The 22963-nt window shown below is 38.2% G+C and overlaps 2 protein-coding genes across 2 annotated transcripts; one reads left to right on the top strand and one right to left on the bottom strand.

The window, feature by feature from the left end:
- Positions 1-799: 799 nt before the first annotated feature.
- On the bottom strand, positions 800-8447 carry cox4i1 (cytochrome c oxidase subunit 4I1). The gene is made up of 5 exons (XM_067419272.1): positions 8373-8447; positions 7567-7643; positions 1487-1651; positions 1237-1368; positions 800-1112 (listed from the first exon to the last, which is right to left on the bottom strand). Exons 2-5 carry the CDS (start codon positions 7640-7642, stop codon positions 976-978), a joined length of 510 nt encoding a protein of 169 aa, XP_067275373.1. The 5' UTR covers position 7643; positions 8373-8447; the 3' UTR covers positions 800-975.
- A 937-nt stretch (positions 8448-9384) lies between these two features.
- On the top strand, positions 9385-22117 carry emc8 (ER membrane protein complex subunit 8). The gene is made up of 6 exons (XM_067419271.1): positions 9385-9459; positions 9596-9790; positions 14022-14098; positions 14188-14257; positions 14341-14435; positions 20675-22117. Exons 1-6 carry the CDS (start codon positions 9439-9441, stop codon positions 20832-20834), a joined length of 618 nt encoding a protein of 205 aa, XP_067275372.1. The 5' UTR covers positions 9385-9438; the 3' UTR covers positions 20835-22117.
- Positions 22118-22963: the final 846 nt, after the last annotated feature.

Raw genomic sequence — 22963 nt, 5'->3', positions numbered from 1 at the left:
CGATCTAACTTACTGCAGTGTGCAACAAAGTGTGTCATAGTAGCCGCCAGGCAAATGCACACAGCATTATAGCATAACTTTCAAACAACTCAAATAATCTCATGGCTCATCAGAACGGTGTGATATGGTTCGTTTCGGGACCGTAAACCCTGATCCGGCTTGCATTTCCACCACCAACAGTATGCTTATGATAAGCGATGGTGTAGCGATTGGCATCAACCTTGCGCAAAGAAGAAAGCGGTACAGTAAAGAACATGGACATACAACAGATCTTGTTCTTGCTTCGCAGCATGTGGCCGTTGTTACAAGGCGACAATGCACTTTGAGCCAAGGCTGCAAGAAAAAAAAACACAGCCGGAAAAGTATGCGCAAGTGACGATTCTTTCAACCAATCAACGTTCTGCAGAGAGTTTAGCTCCACCCTTTAGTACAGAAATAGTGCGCTAAATCCAGTAACCCAGTGGAAGAGTGCCTAAAAAGTGGTACAGTACAGTTTGGAATTAGGGGACCATTCACAACGTCCAACAATGAAAACGGCACTGAACCACTGGGGGAAAACAAGCCATAATATGATAAAACAGCATTGCATTACCCCACATAAGCATGAACGGAATCTGTCATCTGCAACATAATAAAAGCTCCACAAAATCAATGTGGCATCAAGCTGTTTTTGTTATGAATAAGCAACCCCTAGCAACCAAAAATTACATATTGCAGCTTTAAAAATAAGAATTTTCAAATTTACGATCTAAAAAATACTGCACAAGTATGTGTACACACAAAAAGAGAACACAACCACTTTGATACATAGAAATTTTATTTTTGATACACAACCTTTAAGAGGAAGTAATCTTCCAAAATCATTCAGAGGTAAAAGGTGGACAAATTGATAAATACAGACTTATCTGTTTATTGGATGATTGATTAGAACGGGTGGGCCTGGTCCAACAGATCAACGGTCATGTACAGAACAATTTATTTCTTCCATGCTTTATTTTCATAGTCCCATTTGGCTGAAAATCCCTCAACAGGGTTGATTCTCATATCCAACATCCTCTGGACCTCCTTCTGCTTGTATTCAGGGTCAAAGGTATGTGGGACATCTCCATAAACTAAATGGAAGACAAAGGACATACAATCATTCACTGTTTCCACCTTTAATAATTGTACACAAGCATGACCCAGGATGAGACGATCAGCACTACTTTTTATGAGGTAAGTCGATCAAAAACTTACCGTACTTTCTCTGCCACAACACAACTAGGCCAGTGAAGCCAATGAAAAAGAAAATGCCTGCAACTACTGATTTCCACTCTCCTGTTCCCTTTTCCATTTCAGCGAAGCTCTCTTTGAAACTGATACGGTACACTGAAATCAAAAAATAAGGTAACTAAACATTAAAGTAAAATGCATTAAACTATATTATACCTTTTCATATAAATTCATAACCAACAGAGAAGTCTCCAAGAACATTCATATCACACACATGCAATCTTTTCCTCTTTGGACAGCACGGCCCAGGACCCCTTCTCTTTTTCCTTCAGAGACTTCTGCTCAGGACTCAGCTGCTGCACAAACTTGATGTCAGGAAGGGGATTCTCCCGGCGATCAAAGTATGCTGGGAGTGTGTAGTCCTCGACCTTAGCAACTCCTGAGATGACAATTAAAACAAAATCAATAAATTCATAAAAATCTTTCTTTTAGTTATGGCGTTGTTGGTAAACACGTGCACTAACATACATATGGGGTGTAAAGGTACATGTATTCATACCAAACCGTTGCAGGTCATGCATACAGTCAGACAATGAATACAGTCGGGGTGCTTCCCAATTCTTATTTGTGCATCCTCGTTTCCTCTCCTAGCTTCCTTTCCTCACGTCATAGCTCCACCCCTTCATGCGGGGGAGGACGGAGGATCAAGTTAAATTAAATGAATCCTCGCTCCCTTTAACGACACTTCAAATCGTTGTCAATTAATGATTACTCTGCACCGCCGCATTTAGTCGGGAATCTTGAACATCAGAGATCACTATTTATATTGTAAGCTTCAATCTCCACAAAATACCACATTTGTCCTATTTTAATGAATATTACCAGTTATTATTAACAACAAATTCCAGTTATTAACTCCTTTTTATTTGTTGTATTAGTTTCCATTTGTTTCGTTCATTTTCTTGATCTTTTATGTAATTCTGCAACTACCAGGTGTTGTTATTTGACAAACATTTATGTCTTGTACATGTAAACATAATAATAATTAATTAACTGTGGCACGATGTGAAGGGGGAGGAGAATTAATGGTTGCGTCACGTTTAGCCGATAAAACACTTCCGCAAAGGATTCTCCAGTGTATCCTTGCTCACGACTCCTCAGAAAGCCTCCTCACGGTGCACTTAGAGAATTGAGATCTCCTACAAGATGGCTGCGCTCCATCAGTTTCCGGGTAATAGGATGGAGGAGCGTGGAAACGAGGAGGGATACTGAGAAGCACCCTCAGTCACAGGTTACCCACACTCCAATACAGAAGGGGGCACACGTGGTAATGCGATGCTGTTTGCTAACCGCCACAATGTTCGATTTTTCTCCCCCAAACTAGTTTAGCGGAACACTCGGAACACTTCACACTTGGTTCGATTGCCTGGAGCGAACCAGAGTTCGATTGCTCCCCCTTCCCCCCGCTGGACTGTGTTCATATTATATTTGTGTCCGAACCGGGGTTCGTTTGTGTCAAACATAGACTGTAAAAAAATATAGACGTAGTGTCCGTGACGTCACCCATAGGATTCCGATAAGCCGTTCTGAAGCTTAAAGTATGGTCGAGCTGGGCGTTGCCATCTTGGGAGCGAGTCATCGCTCCCGCATAACAGCAAATGGGCAAAAAGGCGGGATGTGCGCGGAGCTGAGGTGACGCAATGACTATAGACGGCAGATAAATGGCTATCCACTTGTAACCACGCCCTTAATTATGCAGAACTTTAAGGCTTTCTATAACGTAAACGAATGAGTTATAAAAAAAAAATTCACCCCTCTCACAGTTGTCATGAAGATCAAAATTAGCCTTATAAGCCAAAACCACAATTTGTACCAGGCTGTAAACATGTTTTTTTCTGCTTTAAAGTTGAGAATTTTAACATGGGGCTCAATGAGATTCTGCTCCCTTCTGGAGTTGAGGAATTGCAGTTTACATTACTTCCGTATTGGCTTCAAGAGAGATTGCGGGAGGTTGCCGCTTGGTGTCAAAGCAGCAGCTGTTCACCCGGTTGCTTAGTAACGACAGTGAGCGTGAAGGCGGCGAAATGCAGAGCGTTGCTCCATCACTTTTATATTTTTGTTTTTGAAACGTTGGTTTTCTTACCAAAGCTTCATTAATAGGGTTTCACTTATGGCGGTGGCATAAGTGAAACCCTATTAATGACGTTTGATTTGATAAAAATGTGTGTTTTGCCATTGTGCCTATTTGTGGCATGAAATGCTTGAAAGGCATTTGTGTGTCCTGGAAATGCGAAAAGTTCAGGTGCTGCTTCACTCACTGTCTCCTCGTAGAAGGGTGAAATAGGCTCAGATTAGGGATGCTTATATTGACCGTTTAACCAATAACTGACAGTAAGAATTTTGACCGAATAATACTATAAGTAAAACGAGTTATAGGGTATTTTTTTATTTTTACGCTTTTTTGTTTGTTTGCTTGCTGCATGGTTAAAATAAAATATGCTGTATTTGTTAAATCATGGGGCGTGTCGACACTAGGGCTGAACGATATATCGTTATCGTAACTATATCTAGATATTACTAGGGCTGCACGATTAATCGAAATCAAACCGCAATTGCGATTTGGCTTGTGTGCGATTATGAAAGCTCAAAGGCTGCGATTTAAATGAAATAAATTAATGCCCAGTTTGTTAGCGAAGAGCGGCTCTGTGATAAACGCTGCTCCGTCTGAAAGACCGAGAGTCGCTTATAAAGTGCGTTTGAAAAAGTAACACGAGTCAAACATCTACACAAACTAGTGAAGCGTTCATAAACCTGTTCAACAAAAGACAACGTTCAATAACATGCTTTACCTCACTTCATATCGTCAGTCGAGTGTGTGAGCTGACGTGGCTTCTCGTCAGACGAGGCATTATTTTATAGTATTCTATGTCAATCAGCACTGCATTATAATACACTTTATTATTGTGAAAATACCCTTGACGGCTTGAAGAACTCAAATACTCCATATTTTGCTGCAGTCGTGTTTATTGTCGCCATGTTTAATCAAAGCGTCTCTATCTTCTGTTTACACTGCGTTAGCTTCACATCAGGAATTTACTGAAAATTAACGTCATTACTTCTCTGAGGCAAATGTGGCGTTTTCCGGTCGAGGGCGCCCTCTGGCTTTCAGTAGGAATTCAAAACTTTTGAGTAATAAATAATACGTTAATACTTTATACATTTTAAAACTTAATAAACTTAAATTATACATTTATAGGACAATCCATGTTTATCTTCAATGTACAGGAGTTTTTTTTCCCCACAGTGGATGCACAAGAGGTTCATATTTTATATTAAAGACATAGACTTTGATATCACAGATAAACAACACAGATTTTTATAATAATATATATTTTTTATTTTTCAAAAAACTCTTTAGCTTAGACCTTTCTAATTTGTTTTAGTCTGCATATTAATAGGTAACCTAGCAGTTTTTTTTGTAAAATCCATTTTCTGTAAAATATTACTAAAATAATAATCATAATTAGTATGAGTATTATATTGTTGTATTTATTCTGACATACTCTATTTTTTATTTGTAATTATGAAAATGTCATTGTAATGGTAATATTTCTTATTTGTAAAAATATTTTTAGCAGTAATAATCATAATAATAATTAGTATTAATATATAAACACAAAATGTTATATACACACACTTTAAAAAAAAAAAAATTTAAATAACAATAATCACATTTTAAATCGCAATCGCAATTATATATTTCCCCCAAATCGTGCATCCCTAAATATTACTATCGAAAAAAGCAACGATATAGACATAATAGATTTCCCTCTCCGTGATCGCCCTGCATACAACTTTGGCAGTCACAACAAACATCAGTTTTACGAGTGCCCTTGAATGCACCGCTAAAGCCAGCGCGCACACACTACCAGGGACGTGGGAACCATATTGTGAGGGGGGGGGGGGGGGGGCGTTTCCATGGTGACGCGACATTGCTTGTCACGTGACACACCGCAGCAGCAACAGTGCTGAATGAATGATGATCTGCTTTTATGTCATTTTTCCTTTTTTATTCAATATATAATGAAAGGATTATTATTACCTCTTCCATAGACATCAGTGCGTATTGTACAAACTCTAAATGTATTTTTTTTAGTACTTATGTTAATTTATATGTTTGAAACCTAAAATATGTGGTTAAAAACACTGAAAAGTTGTGATATACGAAAGGCTTAAAGGTGCAATGTGTAAAAATTGAGGTAAAAATATCCAAAAAAATAACCTACACGCATCAAAAGAATGAGAAGAAATAAGGGCGATGATGTCATTAAAAAATGTCAAGTTATAGTGCTGCAGAGATATCAACCTTAATTAGCAGTAGCATTACTAGCCCCGTCCCGACAGGTATCGTAATACCTGATGTCAATCGTGTGAAAAGTACACATTTCAGTTCAGGGAAGAGAGCGCACGGATGGGCAAAGCCCTTGGCCCCTTAAATGTATCTGATATGATAAAAATAGCTGTTTTTACCTGACCCGAAAAAGCAGAAGTGCGGGCGCCCGGCGACTGTGTCCCGTCCCGTCAAAATAAAAGTCCCGGTACTCGCGAGCCGTTTAGAATAGGCGCCCTCCAGTGGGCGAAAAGTTGCATAGTGCACCTTTAAAAACAATACATTTTCTGACACAAATTTTTTAAATGTAGGCTTAAATCTTTTTATTTTCTGAGAAATGCTTGGTTTTCACCGAACACGTTGTCATAACGTATTGTATCAATATCGAGATATCTGGCATGAAAATCGAGATATGAAATTTTGTCTATATCGTTCAGCCCTAGTCGACACTCAACCACACGTGTCTTCACAGACATATTTCGCAAAATGAAGCAATGTAAAAGAAGAAGCCTACTGTGTAGGACCATTTTGATAGAAAGGGTGACAAAGTAACTTCAAGAGATTCTAATTAACCAACTGATGTCACATATGGACTACTTTGATGATGTTTTTATTCCCTTTCTGGACATGGACAGTAAAGTGTGCATAGACTTCATATGCTCTCGGACTAAATATAAAATATCTTATTACATTAGGGTGAGTCATTAATGTCATCAACTTCATTTTTGGGTAAACTAACCCTTTAATACTTTTCATAGTGTTTTTGTTTTTTTTATTTAAGTGAAAAATATTTTTTGTAGGCCTATTTATTTTATGCTTTTTTTTATGATTTGTTTCTGTTTTTCTCTGTTGTCAGAAACACTGCAGGTGTTTGAAAATGTTATAATGTGAATCGAGGTTCGGTTGATGTTCTGTTCTGTATGCTGCTGTTTGCACAGGAAAATAAACCTGTGAAAAAAGTATTTCGTCACACTCGTCAATTGTTTTTTTAAAAATTCCAATTCAATATTAAAATCTAATCAGTTAACTGTTAGTAATCAATTAATGAGCGTCGGTTGTAGGTCGGGAAAATTTACCAAAATGAGCTTCCCTAGCTCAGATGTAGATGGCACTTGTTCTTCTCACTCATCTTTCTGTGATTTCTTGAAAAAGTGTAATACTGAACTTTGTGCATCCAACATCGTCACTGCATGTTAAATCAACTCACACGCAAAGAAAACTAATACTTGCTTTTTTATTTTTTATTATTCTATTTATTATTTTGATCTTTTATAACAAGAGATGGTTTTCAGTTTTACAGCTGATTGTGATTAAATATCTTTTGTTTTTATCATGACCTACAAAACAATATGACCTTTGTAGGAGTGCATTCTATTTTTCACAACTTTGTGTGAAAAGCTTTGTGCTTACTACATTAAAGGAAGCTGTACTGTACCAGCTACATCAGGGGGTAACTGTCTGTTCAAAATAAATGAAAATAAACCTAGCATTGGGGATTTGTTGCTTTTTCTCTGTTCTACTGAACTTGTACCACACCATGAACACAAAAAAGGTACGTACTACATGACTTGTGTACCATTACACCCACATATATACATATAGACTTCAGATGCAAAAGTCTCTAAATCCATCTGCTGTTTTTCTTTAAAATAAGCATCTTTGTCAGGCTTCCATGTATAGGTTTCTAAGTGCCAGTACTTCCGAATGGGCCGAGGCTGGGATTTAGTGGGTTTGAAGTGAAAAGTATTTTATGAACTTATACTATATGCAGAGAGCATTCACTCATAACCATTATCTAATTTTTTACCTAAGTGGCTTTACGGGGCTTTTGCATCTGAACTCTTCATATATACACACACACACATACATATATATATACACACACACACACACACACACACACACACATACATTTACAACAAATATTTTTTATATTATATTAGAACTGTTTGCATGCAACATACCATGTCCACCACGAAGGCAGATGGAAGTGGATAAGGCCCGTTTACCAACAAGCTGAAATACTCTGTTTGCCAACATTCTGTGTGAGAGCAAGACAACACAAACAGTTCATGAAAACCTACTATACTACTTTCTAAAAAATAAAAAATAAATAAAAACTAAACATTAAACAACCATATTACCAGTATGACCTGTATTATTATAACGTGATACCAATATAAAACTTCACCAATATAAAAAAAAAAAAAAAAGGTTTTAAAAAAGCCGGCAGGTAAATTATCATGCATCAAATATCTTGTAAGACCATATAAATACAACGGTATACATATGCAAATCATACACGTACTTTGATTTTATCCTCATTTTTACCTTGGGGAAGGCAGCACATACTACAGGAGCCGATTTGTCATGACACCGGCTAACCAACATTACAAGGTCATGTCTTTATTACAAGTTATTTAAAATAAACACATAACATTGTAACACTTTAATACACATTGTAAATCAATTAACACCGTGACGGTGTATCCTAAAATCTATATTAATATGATGTAATACCGTTCTGGATAGATTAGGACACATGTACCGGCTACAGCTAGTGCTAACGTTACTGCTATAATACAGTCTCAATCCCCCCCATCTGCTGCAGCCTCAATGTCACTAACACAATTTCAAACATGCTCAACCACTCGCCCGAAATAACCAAATAAAAAGCTAAATAAACAAAGCTCTACTTGAATCAGACAAGGAAGAAACCATAGCTATCAAAATGAATCCGCAAAAACACAATGAAGATTATCTCACAGACCTAGCACCTCCGTCCGTTGCTCGCTCAGGAAGGATAAAGGAAGTGAGTGACGCTAACAGGAAATAGATGGCCAGAGCATTATGGCTGACGGATTATTCAAGAGTTCAAATTAAATATTATACATCATATTGTGATTTATATATATTGTTGTACATACGCAAAAATTGTATATAAAACGTATAATTTAACATAAAAAATTACCATAACAACCTGGAATTATCAGAAATTAGCTATAATAATATAGTTGTAAAGAAAAGGCGCAGACATAAGAAATGAGTATTGCCTAGACAGAATTCAAATGAAGATTGTTATTATTAATAAATGATAAAGAATAAGTACAAAAAATAATATAGGCCTACAAGAAAAGAAAATTCCCATCTCCCACATATATATTTATATATCTCATTATATATTTATAAATGTATATATTCATCATTATGACACCTGTAATTGCGGGAATTTATCATTATAACATTCTGTTCCAAGGCAATGAGGTCATGAATTCTACACAGTAAAAAGAGGTAGGTGTTGCAGTAATCTGAACCCTATCTAAAATCTGAAGTTAGCTATCCTAATGTAGTCAATTTGATGCAAACATAATAGGCTAGTTATATTTTTAAACTTAAGTCAAACCAGTTAATTTTGTTTAACCACATTAAGCACATTTTTATTTAATTTTTTTTCAGTGTATATTTTGTTTTTGTCGAAATAAAATCTAAACTGCATTTTAAGTGGAAAACGTTATTTCAATATTCCTAATTTCACCAAATCAATTTAAATGAAAGATTATTGTGAATACATGTATGCAAATGCTTATAAACTATAAACTAAGCTATCGGGCTAATTGAGGATGGTTTGCTAGTACATAAGGTAACTAATACAGATATTATTTATATTAATGGTCATTTTAACGTAGTTCATACAGCATTACATGGTTTTGCAGGAATTGTAAGCAGGCGCTAAAGAGAGTACCTATTAAGTATTTTAAGCCAATGGGATCGCTTGGGGTCCTGACAAACTCGATTTCCATGGAGGATGAAGGCTGAGCTGTTCATGTCATCCTAGAATGGTGTTTGGCGTATTGAAGGTACTTTAGTCAGATGTGATAGTTTAGAGACAGTGTATCCACAGTTTACAACACCTCTTGATTTATTCCCAAGTATCACGATATCAAGAGAATAGGGCATTTGATTACTGTAAGATCTGTAAATATGTCCCTAAAGCTGACCACTCAAGCATACTGTAAGATGCTGCTGCACGCTGCTAAATATCCTCACTGCGCCGTGAACGGGCTGCTGGTGGCCGAGAAACACAAAAAGAAGGACAGCCCGAGAGACTCAGTACTGTGTGTGGATTGTGTGCCACTGTTTCACGGGGCTCTGGCGTTAGCCCCCATGCTTGAGGTGGCACTCACATTGGTAAGATGATTCTTAATTCATTCTGGGGCTTAATTCATGGTTGCTACACTAATCTAAGAATTAACAAAATATTGACATATATATATATATATACGTGTATATTCAGCATGTATAAAGTCGCCTAATCATTTTTTATTTTTAGGGATTTTCATAGCACACCCTGTGGAACTATACAGAAAATCCTAATGTTAATGTTTCTTAAAGGTACAGTGTGTAGTAGGCTATTCATGAAGCTCTACTGACAGAAATGCAATGTCATACATGTTACCATGTTTTCAGTGGTCTATAAAGACCTTACATAATGTACAGTTATGTTTTATTACTTTAGAATGAGCTATTTCTATCTCCACACACCATGTGTCTCCTTATAAGTGAAGTCGCCATTTTGCGCCATCATGTTTCTACAGTAGCCCTAAATGGACAAATGTCTCTACAGAGCGCTAGTCACTCTTTGCGGTCTCCGACGACGACATGTTTGTGCTGTCTCAGCCCCTTTAGCTTTTCTATGTGCTTCAAAAGGGAGGGGTGAGCATTGGACGGTTGCAATCCACAATTTCACAACAAGTTGTCGCTAAAATTCACACACTGCACCTTTAATGTATTACTTTATAGTAGCCTGACAAGCCAGACCAACATCAAGATGTTTGGTCTGGAAACTCACCATAGACAGGGCTCAATCCGAAGGGCGGGATAAACGGTTGTCTTTCAAACTCCCTCTGCACGCGATAGGATAGCGCTACACCAAACCAGAGCAACGAAGGTGAAGCAGAGCTCGCTGACTGAAACATTCGCCGTATCCGGTCGGCTAAACTTCGAACACATCTTCCTTTTTTAAGAACGATTTCAGTGCCGTTCTTTTCTCAGAGAAAAGCTTAACTCAAAGTCTTCCAGAATCGCAGTCAAAGCTGATTCGAAAGACCGCCGCCGTTCGCCAGTTTCTGTGTTTACTAGACAACAGAAGCACGCAAACGCAACTCGGCCGTCGTCATTATGGCCCCGCCCGTCGACTGTATACACGATGTGATTGGCCCGTCCAGATTGTGAGGAATACAGCTCAGAGGGGTATTGAGAGTTCCTAGACGACACTTGCGGGCAGATTAAATTTTCTGCCGCTAGGGTGCGTCTAGATTTCTAGGCTAACTTTATTGAACATTATAGGGTGAATATACATAGTCCAATTTTTATACAGTGCATCTGGAAAGTATTCACAGTGCTTCACTTTTTCCACATTTTGTTACTTACAGCCTTAAGTGATTCCAAAATTGATTCAATTAAATTAATTATTGTTTTCTTAAATTTTACAAACAATACCTCATAATGACAGTGAAAAATGTTTGTTTGAAATCTTTGCAAATGTATAAAAAATTAGCCTAGAAATCTAGACGCACCCTAGCGGCAGCAAATTTAATCTGCCCGCCAGGGATGGAAATTAGCACCCGCCACCAGCCAAATGCGGGTGATTTTGAGTTGTGGCGGTTAAACTCGCTTCACCTACCGACCACCGTGGCGGGTAAATAAAAATAGCATACTGTTTCTCCTCTTTGTAAACTTTGTTCAATGCATGCGAGTGCGGCCGTATGTCCGAATATGACCAGTCGTTTTCACCGTCATTACCCGGATGTAGTGCCAGAAGACGCGAATACGAACTCGCGCGCGCTGAAAGAAGATCCGTCACTGCGCATCATCCGAGAACGCGCTCTCGTCTCACAGCGCGCAAATATTGAGTTCTCTTTCAAGTCTTGCGCTTAAATGGACAAACTCACACAAAAAGTATGTCAACATGTCCATCTTGATTAGTATCCAAGCAGACATAGTCTGAATATGCCTCAAGTGAACGTTATACAGTCGAGAAAGACGAGCATATCCCTGCACTAGGTCTTAAAGGGGCAGTAGCCTTTACTGCTATCTGTTTAATGTCAAACAAAAGGACATCACTCACTGCTCTCGAATAGCTTTTGTAAGTTTAGTAAGGATTAATCTTTAATTTAAACAGTTAAAATATGCAGTTATTTTACATTTGATTACTTTATTGAATTTCTGTACCTTTCTGCAAGCCATTAGGCCTGTACATTAGCTATTATTAAATGTACACATGAGTGAGATCAAGTTAAACATTTTAGTTTGAATTGTATTTTATACTGTGGATTGTTGCAATGTGCTAAATAAATATTTGCATAATTTGTAATTGATATATATTTGAAACTTTAATATTAATTTATGCAATTTTTAGTTGATTTTTAGTAAAGTTAAGTAAAGTCATAGCATTAGCCATAAATGCAATGGTACTAATAGTTGGCATAATTTCTTTTGGTGTTTCGGTTTCGGCCAAGAATTTTTATTTCTGTGCATCCCTACTGACAATGTTCTGCTCGGTGTGTCGTCAACACGCTTCAGGAGATGCCAAAACTAATAGTTTCATTGTTGGGACTAAAAACCTAAAACTGGAAGCCATAAAAGATCACGAATCATCCAAATGCCACATCCAGGTAAAAAAAAAAAAGCGCACAGAGCCCTACTCATTTAGTGAAATGTATATCAGTTCATGGTTTGTGTGTGTATAAGAAAGATAGAGAAAATGTCAGTATTTCATTGAGACTTGAGATTAAATAAACTGCTAAAGTATTGTAGAGCTTGTAGTATTAATTTTTCACATGCAGTTACACATTGTCGGTTATAAACAAGAAAGTGGCTGGTAAAAACACGGAGTGGCTGGTAGATTTTGAAATCCACCAGCCACAGTGGCTGGTGGACAAAAAAGTTAATTTCCATCCCTTCTGCCCTAAAGTGTCGTCTAGGAACTCTCAATACCCCTCTGAGCTGTATTCCTCACAATCTGGACGGGCCAATCACATCGTGTATAGAGTCGACGGGCGGGGCCATAATGACGACGGCCGAGTTGCGTATGCGTGCTTCTGTTGTCTAGTAAACACAGAAACTGGCGAACGGCGGCAGTCTTTCGAATCAGCTTTGACTGCGATTCTGGAAGACTTGGAGTTAAGCTTTTCTCTGAGAAAAGAACAAAGAACGGCACTGAAGTCGTTCTTAAAAAGGGAAGATGTGTTCAGAGTTTAGCCGACCGGATACGGTGAATGTTTAATCCATCAACAAGCTCTGTTTCACCTTCGTTACTCTGGTTGGTGGTAGCGCTATCCTATCGCGTGCAGAGGGAGTTTGAAAGACAACCGTTTATCCCGCCCCTCGGATTGAGCCCTGTCAATGGTGAGTTTCCAGACCAAACATCTTGATGTGGGTCTGGCTTGTCAGGCTAATTAAAAATAACAATTGAACAAAATTCAAAAGTATAAAATTATTCACAGCCTTTGCCATGATACTCAAAATTGAAGTCTGGAGTTTGCCAAAAGGCAACGGAAGGACTCTCGGACCATAAGAAACAAAATTCTCTGTTTTGATGAAACAAAGATTGAACTCCTTGGCCTGACTGGCAAGTGTCATTACTATATATAAAATCTCAAAAAGTACCGATAAGAATACCGTTAAAGTACCGGACCGATAAGCAGTATCAGTAAGAGTAGTAATACCGTTTAAACCTTAACGATACCCATCCCTAAGCATGTGTAGGAGTGTCACGTGAGATAAAATGAGGAGAAGTGCAATTCACAAAGAAACATTGGTGAGAAAGTTCTGCAGTCCAGTGAAAAAATTATTTCAATTGCTTCAACCAATACGGTTGCTTTTATATTAGTTTATTTTATTTTATTTTAATTTATTTAACAGGGACCATACACAAGTCAAGTCACCTTTATTTATATAGCGTTTTTACAATGCTGATTGTTTCAAAGCAGCTTCACTGTTAACAGGGAAATAATGCAACCAAATTGGATTTGGCTGTACAGACACTCTGGAGAAAGCAGTGTCATCCAGCTCAATATAGTGTCACTGTCAATGTGGGCAGATCAGTAATATAGTTGAAAACACATATGCTGTGCCAGAGTTAGCTAAATAGCTCATTTGCATCTGTGGTCCCTATGTAGCATGCTGTTACATAAAATTACAGCACTCCATTACAATCCAAAAAAAATAATAAAAATATCAGAATATATAGGTTTTATACAGCCTATAATATTTCACTGGGGAATAGCATGGTTATGCTTGTCCACCAGCTAGTTCATCATAAACCTCTGATCTTTTTAGCAGGTCAACAGGACTGTCTCTGTAATTAGTATAAGTCAGATGAACTTAATTAAAGGATCTAATGTCTTTCTTTCCTCAGATTGATACATGGTGCAAGGAGAACAAGTATGTCATTGCTGGCTATTATCAAGCAAATGAGCGTATAAAGGAAGCCAGGTAAAATTTGGGTTATTTCACAAGTTGTCTGTACATGTCTTTACATTTGTGTTCATCTTTACATCTGTGATCTTTTACAACTGTTACAGACCAAGCCAGGTTGCTGAGAAAGTCGCTGCCAGAATCTCTGAAAACTTCAGCGAGGCTGCAATGATCATGGTAATTTTACATATTCCATATTAAAGATAGCCATTACATGTCAGATAGCCAGACAGTAATACTGCATTGTTTGTCACCATTAGTTGGACAACAGCAAATTCACTATGGAGTGTTTTATACCAGTTCTCTTCATCTATGATCACCATGACAATAAGTGGAAGTGCAGAGAGCCAAGCACGTGAGTATACTTTATTTTGAAACCGACTCAAATTATATTTCATCCAAAAAATGTGTATTCTGTAATCCACTCAGGCTCATTTTATTCCATGCTCAAGTGATGTTCTTTATTTATTGTTGAGCACAAAAGATGTTTAGCAGAATATTCATGCTGATGGTTTCCGTACAGTGATATATTGTAGAGACCATGTAGAGACCAGGGGGTTTCAATATGCCAAAAAATATATATACAGTACTACTAAATGAGTACACCCTGTCTGAAAGTTAACAGATTCAGCAATTTCTATTTATGTGGAATACACATTGGGATACCTGGTTATTTCTTAGGGTTCCTGGTAATTTTTTTGACAATTAAAGTGTTATATAGCCCACTGAATCATTCTCAGAATTAATCTGAGCACAATGACATTGCTTGGTAGAGAATAAACTTTTTTTATTTGTACAAAAGAGAACAGTGGTAATGTTTAATTGTGAAAAGTTATGACAAAAGTAAAATAGAAACTCAAAAAGAATGGACTGGTGACAATGTATGTGAAACAATCAGGCCTTCAATTTAAAGTATGGATGGGTATTTTTGTAAATTTTTCATTTCGATCATCGATAGGTCTCAAAAACGAGTGATCGATTAACCGTGGGTGGGGCTTGTGTGGGGGGCGGGGCATCTCCGTCATGGAGATATGAAACTATTTTAAGACTGTTACAAAAATGTATGCTGACAAAAACATGAGATGAACATATGACTATAAAAAATAACTGCTAGATTATGATGGATAAATGTCTTAAAGGGGGGATGAAACACTCAGTTTCAGTCAATCTCATGTCAATCTTGAGTACATATAGAGTAGTATTGCATCCTTCATATCGCCAAAAAGTCTTTTGTTTTATTATATTTGTAAAAGAAATAAAAATTTCTTTTCGTAAAAAACCGAGCACCTGGAGGCGTATCGTGTGGGCGGAGCTAAAGAATGACAAATGCGCAAAGCGGTGACGTCGTCAAGCGTGGAGAAACCCTTGCTATCGATCTCAGCTAATAGATATGATCCAGAATCTAATTCGGAGGCTGAAATAGAAACAGCAACAGCAGGACGTCCGTCTCTGTGGTATGTACTGTATTTAGTGGCCTGTCAACATTTGTGTGTGTTTACTCGCAGTTTATGAGGACATGATTCGGTTTATGGACTATTGTATGCGACCAAACCTTAGTAGCAAGCAAAACGGTTTTGCACGTCAGACTAGTGTAACGTTATACATAGAACAGCAATGAAGTCCGTTAGCGCATTTGAATGACGAAGCACGCGATCGTGTCGTGTACTGATGTTTACATACGCGACGATAAGCAACAGCACAGACATTTGAAGCGGTTTTACTCACCGGCTGCTTCCAAAGCAGGACCAAACCTTTATCGCTGGGACGGCTCCGTCAAAAACACACTTCTTGGAGTGTGGAGATCCACTTTGCGATGCGACTGAAGCATTTCTGCGTTCAAATCGGTTCAAATGCAGCGCTGCCTTCCCGGAATGCTGTGCTGAAGCGTTGAAGTCGCTTAATGTCAAAGTGGAGGAATGAAGTGGAGCGCGGCGCGGACTATAACCGACATTAGTGTTCAAGGACGACTGGATCTGCAGCTGAGAGCAGTGTTTACGGCCGTGCATTTCCTCTCTCGCTCTAGTCACGCGCGCGCACCCTACCAGGAGAAGAGCCCGTACGGCCCATACAAGGACCTTCCGGTCTATTAACGTCAAGTCGACCCATACTCGAAAAAAACTCTCCGAAACTTGTGAGAAACCGGAAGGAGTATTTTTAACACAGAAATACTCCATCAAACGTCCAACATTAGTTTTTGAAACTTTGTCTATGTTTAGGATGGGAATCCAAGTCTTTAACAGTGTAAAAAGCTCAGTATGCATGAAACAGCATTTCACCCCCCCTTTAAAGATAAAGAAAAAGAAACTAAATAACTGTCTCAAATAACCCAGTCAATGATATCGGGCATTGTATTTGAGTTGAAGCTGTGAATACACCACCCTGCAGAGCTTAGCTAGAGAATTAATTAACTCAGTCAAACGTATCCTATATGAGATTAATCAGATATATGCCTATTGCAATTTACATCAAAAGGACACAAATATGCGTATGTTAACTTGGCCAAGGTACTCATTTTGAATACGCTCGACCTTAACAAGAACGCTAATACGCGGGCAACGAAACCACAGATCATTTACAACACTATAATTGTGTTTTTATTTTAATTTTTATGTAGCCTACATGACAGATTGGCGCTGCACATAATTATATTTTTCATGATCAAAGTGAGAACAGCATCACCGCACGTTTTTGAATCCATGAGAAACATTAATATCATAATGATTTTGAAAAATAAATAGCCTATTTAAAAATATGACCGTCTCAAATAACCTAGAGTCGATAATGCCGGGCTGTTCGCATTTGAGCTGAAGCTGAAAAAAAATGAACACCAGCCGAAATAACGGCAGCGCTTTGCTAGCTGGTTATTAAACTCAACCAAACGCCATCCTATATGAGATTAATCAGATATAGCAACATATAACCAAGTATTAAACAAGTAATTTTACAACTTGCATCTGTGGAAAAGGATGCGGACGTGCAGATGAACTTGACTGCGTTCTGACTTTCGTTGTGGATTTCCTTTAAAGGGGGGGTGAAATGCTGTTTCATGCATACTGAGCTTTTTACACTGTTAAAGACTTGGATTCCCATCCTAAACATAGACAAAGTTTCAAAAACTAATGTTGGACGTTTGGAGTATTTCTGTGTCAAAAATACTCCTTCTGGTTTCTCACAAGTTTCGGAGAGTTTTTTTCGAGTATGGGTCGGCTTGACGTTAATAGAGCGGAAGGTCCTTGTATGGGCCGTACGGGCTCTTCTCCCGGTAGGGTGCACGCGCGTGACTAGAGCGAGAGAGCAAATGCACGCCCATAAACACTCCGCGCCGCGCTCCACTTTATTCCTATGGGTGACATTAAGCGACTTCAATGCTTCAGCACAGCATTCCGGGAAGGCAGCGCTGCATTTGAACCAATTTGAACGCAGAAATGACGGGAAGTGTCACAACATCGCTTCAGTCGCGTCGCAAAGTGGATTTCCACAGTCACAGCTGTCAGGACTTCACCAAATCATACCAAAGAAGTGTGTTTTTGACGGAGCGGTCCCAGCGATAAAGGTTCGGTCCTGCTTTGGAAGCAGTCAGTGTTCAAATGTCTGTGCTGTTGCTATCGTCGCGTGAGTAAACATCAGTAAACGACACGATCACGTGCTTCGTCATTCAAATGCGCTAACGGTTACTCCATTGTTGTTCTATGTATAACGTTACACTAGTCTGACGTGCAAAACCGTTTTGCTTGCTACTGCTAAGGTCTAGTCGCATACAATAGTCCATAAACCAAATCATGTCCTCATAAACTGCGAGTAAAGACACACAAATGTTGACAGGCCACTAAATGCAGTACATACCACAGAGACGGACGTCCTGCTGTTGCTGTTTCTCCTGTTCAATTTATTTCAGCCTCCGAATTTGATTCTGGATTATCTATTAGCTGAGATCGATAGCCATGGGTTCCTCCACGCTTGAGGACGTCACCGCTTTGGGTGTGCTCGTCATTCTTTAGCTCCGCCCACACAATACGCCTCCAGGCGCTCGTTTTTTTCCGGAAAGACTTGATACAGCCTATATTTCTTTTATAAATATAATAAAACTAAAGACTTTTCGGAGATATGAAGGATGCAATACTACTCTATAGGTACAAGATTGACATGAGATTGACTGAAACTGAGTGTTTCACCCCCCCTTTAACAGCGCGCTGATACACAGGGAACTAAAGCACAGAGATTCATCCTTGGTCTCCCTTTATTGCTCTGCCTCAAAATGCACAAACATGCAATGCAAGATTGAATGTCTCTAGCTGAAGCAAAGCTGAAGAAAAATAAAACTAAGATATGACAAACGAAATACAGAAGTACAAGAGAATATACAAGTAAGAGTTTGTTGTTAGTTGCTTTACGGAGAGCGAAACTCAAGTGCTCAGTGTTCACCAAGTGAAAATGTCTATGCTGAACATATACTTAGCCTCTAATACATACACACACACACACTGATAGGTAAAATCTACAAATGTATTAGCCAATGGCTAATCATTGGCACTATTTAGTAGCCCAGAGTGAAGATTTTGTTGCATATGCTAGTTCATACAACTTGCTAAGTCTGTAGTCACGTTTTCATTACAGATTTGCCCCAAATTTTTCTAAATGTTAATAAATGATTGAAAAATTATTGCATTTCCATAAATGTTATTTTTTCCTTTTGCGATAAGTCCAAAAATCATGGCAAAAGATGTTGGTTATTTTTATGTATATCCCTGGTACCACACAATCATTTTGTTTCATATGCACACAAAAAGTGTGTATCAAGTATGCTAAAAAAATGCGTATATTTGATACACGTGTAAGGTAATTTATGCTTATAAAGAGCACGCAAAATGAAAGCATGTGCTGTACATACACAGTGCCAAGAGATTGGGCTCGATGAGTCACATTCACTGCTCCTTTCTGTATACAGTTGATTCCAGTCATTTTTTTCATCATGCTGATGAGAGAACTTCATTTTCTACTGTTTAAAAAGCATTAAAATAATTTATTTATTTTTATTCTAATGTTTTATGTGTAGCCAGAAGATGATGTACAGTTCCATAAACACAACATTTTAATGTATTCTATGAATATACATTAAAGGAACACTACACTTTTTTTGAAAATAGGTTTATTTTCCAAGTCCCTTAGAGTTAAACAGTTGAGTTTTACCATTTTTGAATCCATTCAGCTGATCTTTGTATCTGGCGGTAGCACTTTTAGCATAGATTAGCATACATCATTGAATCGGATTAGACCGTTAGCATCGCATTCAAAAATGACCAAAGACTTTATTTCAAAGATAATATTTTTCCAATTTAAAAGTTTACTCTTCTGTAGCTACATCGTGTACTAAGACCAACGGAAAAAGAAAAGTTTTGATTTTTAGAACGATTATAGATAGGAACTTTTCTCTCATTCCTGCGTAATAATCAGGGAACTTTGCTGCCGTACCATGGGTGTAGCAGCACAGTGATTTTACGCAGAAAATAGTTCTTAGCTATATCGGTCTAAAAAAAAATCCCAACTTTTAATTTTCCATTGGTCTTAGTACACGGTGTAACTACAGAAGAGTCACTTTTTAAATAGGAAAATATATTGAAAGTCTTTGGTCATTTTTGAGCACGATGCTAACGGTCTAATCCGATTCAATGAAGTATGCTAAGCTATGCTAAAAGTGATGAATGGATTCAAAAACGGTAAAACTCAACTCTTTAACTCTAAGGGTCTTGGAAAATAAACCTATTTTCAAAAAAATTTGAGTGTTCCTTTAATATTTAATTCATTAATAATAATACAATAATTATACAATATCAAGAACATTCATTGACAATAATGACCCTGAAAAAGAGGATACAATTTGAACAAGCTCCCCAAAATTGGACAGTTGAAGACTGGAGAAATGTTGCCTGGTCTGATGAGTCTCGATTTCTGTTGAGACATTCAGATAGTAGAGTCAGAATTTGGCTTTTGAATGAGAGCATGGATCCATTATGCCTGTTCCCACTGTGCAGGCTGGTGGTGTTGGTGTAATGGTGTGAGGGATGTTTTCTTGGCACACTTTAGGCCCCTTAGTGCCAATTGGGCATCGTTTAAATGCCATGGCCTACCTGAGCATTGTTTCTGACCATGTCCATCCCTTTATGACCACCATGTACCCATCCTCTGATGGCTACTTCCAGCAGGATAATGCACCATGTCACAAAGCTCAAATTATTTCAAATTGGTTTCTTGAACATGACAATGAGTTCACTGTACTAAAATGGCCCCCATAGTCACCAGATCTCAACCCAATAGAGCATATTTGGGATGTGGTGGAACGGGAGCTTCGTGCCCTGGATGTGTATCCCACAAATCTCTATCAACTGCAAGATGCTATCCTATCAATATGGGCCAACATTTCTAAAGAATGCTTTTAGTACCTTGTTGAATCAATGCCACATAGAATAAGGCAGTTCTGAAGGTGAAATGGGGTCAAACACAGTAGTGTTCCTAATAATCCTTTAGGCGAGTGTATATTAATGTGATTATATAAGCTTTGATAAAATAAGGTTTTGTCTAACTTTCTTTCAATTGCAGTGACTGCTTTGAGGATTGGCTGGAGGCGCAGAAGATTACAGCGGCTCTTCTTGAAAACAAATCATACGAGAGTCTTGTAGACTTTGACAACCATCTGGATGACCTACGAAATGACTGGACCAACCCTGAGATCAATAAATCTGTCTTGCATCTATGCTGAAGGTCCTGTCCACCTAACCAAACTACCGACGCTTAAATGGGATGCATGTATTCAGTACTGTTAGCGACATGCCCTCTCTCTCACTGAGCAGAAAGATGTACGAAAGTCTAAATGGAACATTCTAAGTGCTGCATCCTCATGTTAAAAACACTGAGGTGACTCAGATATTTTTATTATTATTTTTTACACATTTTCATGCAGTAGTTTGTATTATGTAAGAAGTATGTGGGTGCTAAGTCCATCATATTTAACATTTAACTAATTGCTAAATATGTTCCTTTTGCTCCCTTGTTTTGGTAAGAAGTTAATTTTAATAATTGTTTTCTTAAGTACTTAAACTGCTCAAATGAAAATGTTTTACTTCGGTGTAGAAATGAATATATTTTCCTCAAGAGATTGCTTTTATGTTTGCAGCAGACCAATAATAATTTGCTAATGGAGAAGGAATAGATATTTTTGACTCTGATTTTGCAGTACACAAAAGGAATAGATTAAATCTTAAAGACATTTTATAAAAATGCTTTATTTCCAAATGACTGTAAACGGTTCTCTCAGGGTTCAGCTCTCTGTAGTCTAGTAGTAATGAGACTAGTCACTAAAAGACTCCATCATATAGGCAAACAATATATGAACTCTTGAGTGTATAGTGACACCAGAAGTATTGGCAATCATGCCATGCTTAAAAATCTTTGAATGTCATTGCATTGCTGTCTGTTTTGAGGATAGAACATGAACACTAAGCAGAACATTTTATAGTTGAAAATAAAGGCAAAACATATTACTCCACTTTGTAATTGAAGAATTGTTAGCTGTCCATAAGTTAACAGTGATTTTTAATCCTGGTCCTGAGGACCCGCTCTGCACAATTTGTATGGGTGTTTGTTTCTCAAAGGGAAGGTTGCATCCTACCGAGAAGTCCAGTCCTTCTGAGGCTTGTAGACTAGTATCATCCTCAGCAATTAAACACTAGAATGAAACGGTCTAGTAAGTGTGCATGGTTACATCACACATGTTCTGCCCCCACGGTCACGGCACGAAAATAATATTAATACTTAATTTTAGAAAAATACTTTGTATTCAAAATCTTTATATGAATGAACTGGCTTTCTATTAATGCAATACAGTGAATGACAGCTGTCTGCGGTCTCCCAGTGGCTTACATTATTGTCAGTTTAGTGTTAAGTAATTAATTTACAGCAAAACAAACGATAACATCTATGCTTTCATGTCTGAAAATATTATTTTTGTCTTACATTTCATAATAAACTCAGACGAGCTCAGTACCGACTTGTTTTCTGTCCGTTTATTTTCATGAATTTAAATGTGTGCAAAGGATTGTGGGTGATGTAAGGCCGCGATGAATACATCCGATGAACTGAACTCAAGTGATCAAGAATATTCCAATATACAAATAAGCTTTCCTTCGATTCCTCTGTCCTCGTTTTCTTTCATTGCAGCCTTACCTTGCATCCAACGAGGGGTGGAGATGCGAGGAAAGGAAATGAGGATGCAACAAGTAGAAATGAGAAGCACCCCTGGATTAGCCTGGTTAAAGCCAGACCATTCTCAGTATTAACTCTAAATTTGCTGGAAGTTGTCTGATTTTTATGTTGTTTCCCATTTTTTCCAGGCTACCCCTGGATTGGAAACCACTGATCTAGACCAGTGGTTCCCAAACCTGTCCTGGGACCCCCCCACCACAGGACAGGTTTGTGAAGCACTGATCTACGTAGTAAACTACCTGTGATCCTAAGGACATGGATTTTATATATCCATAAGGTTTCGCAAGTGATCAGGGAGACTGGTAGAAAGGTGCTATGTGTGTCATCTGGAAGGAGGAAAGAAGTGAGAAGAGGTAAAGAAAAGAGGTGAAGAAGCGTGTGCAGGCAGGTTGGAATGGGTGGAGAAAAGTGTCAGGTCTGTTGTGTGATAAAAGAGTACCAGCAAGAATGAAAGGAAAGGTGTACCGGACAGTAGTGAGACCAGCGACGTTGTATGGTTTGGAGACAGTTGCAATGAGGAAAAGACAGGAGGAAGAGCTAGAGGTAGCAGAGCTGAGGATGTTGAGGTTCTCTTTGGGAGTGACAAGGATGGATAGGATCAGGAATGAGTACATCAGAGGAACAGCA

The sequence above is a fragment of the Pseudorasbora parva genome, chromosome 16, assembly GCF_024679245.1.
Source record: "Pseudorasbora parva isolate DD20220531a chromosome 16, ASM2467924v1, whole genome shotgun sequence".
Lineage (NCBI taxonomy): Eukaryota > Metazoa > Chordata > Actinopteri > Cypriniformes > Gobionidae > Pseudorasbora > Pseudorasbora parva.
The sequence above is the reverse complement of the archived record's forward strand: the minus strand, read 5'-3'. Positions and strand labels throughout refer to the sequence as shown.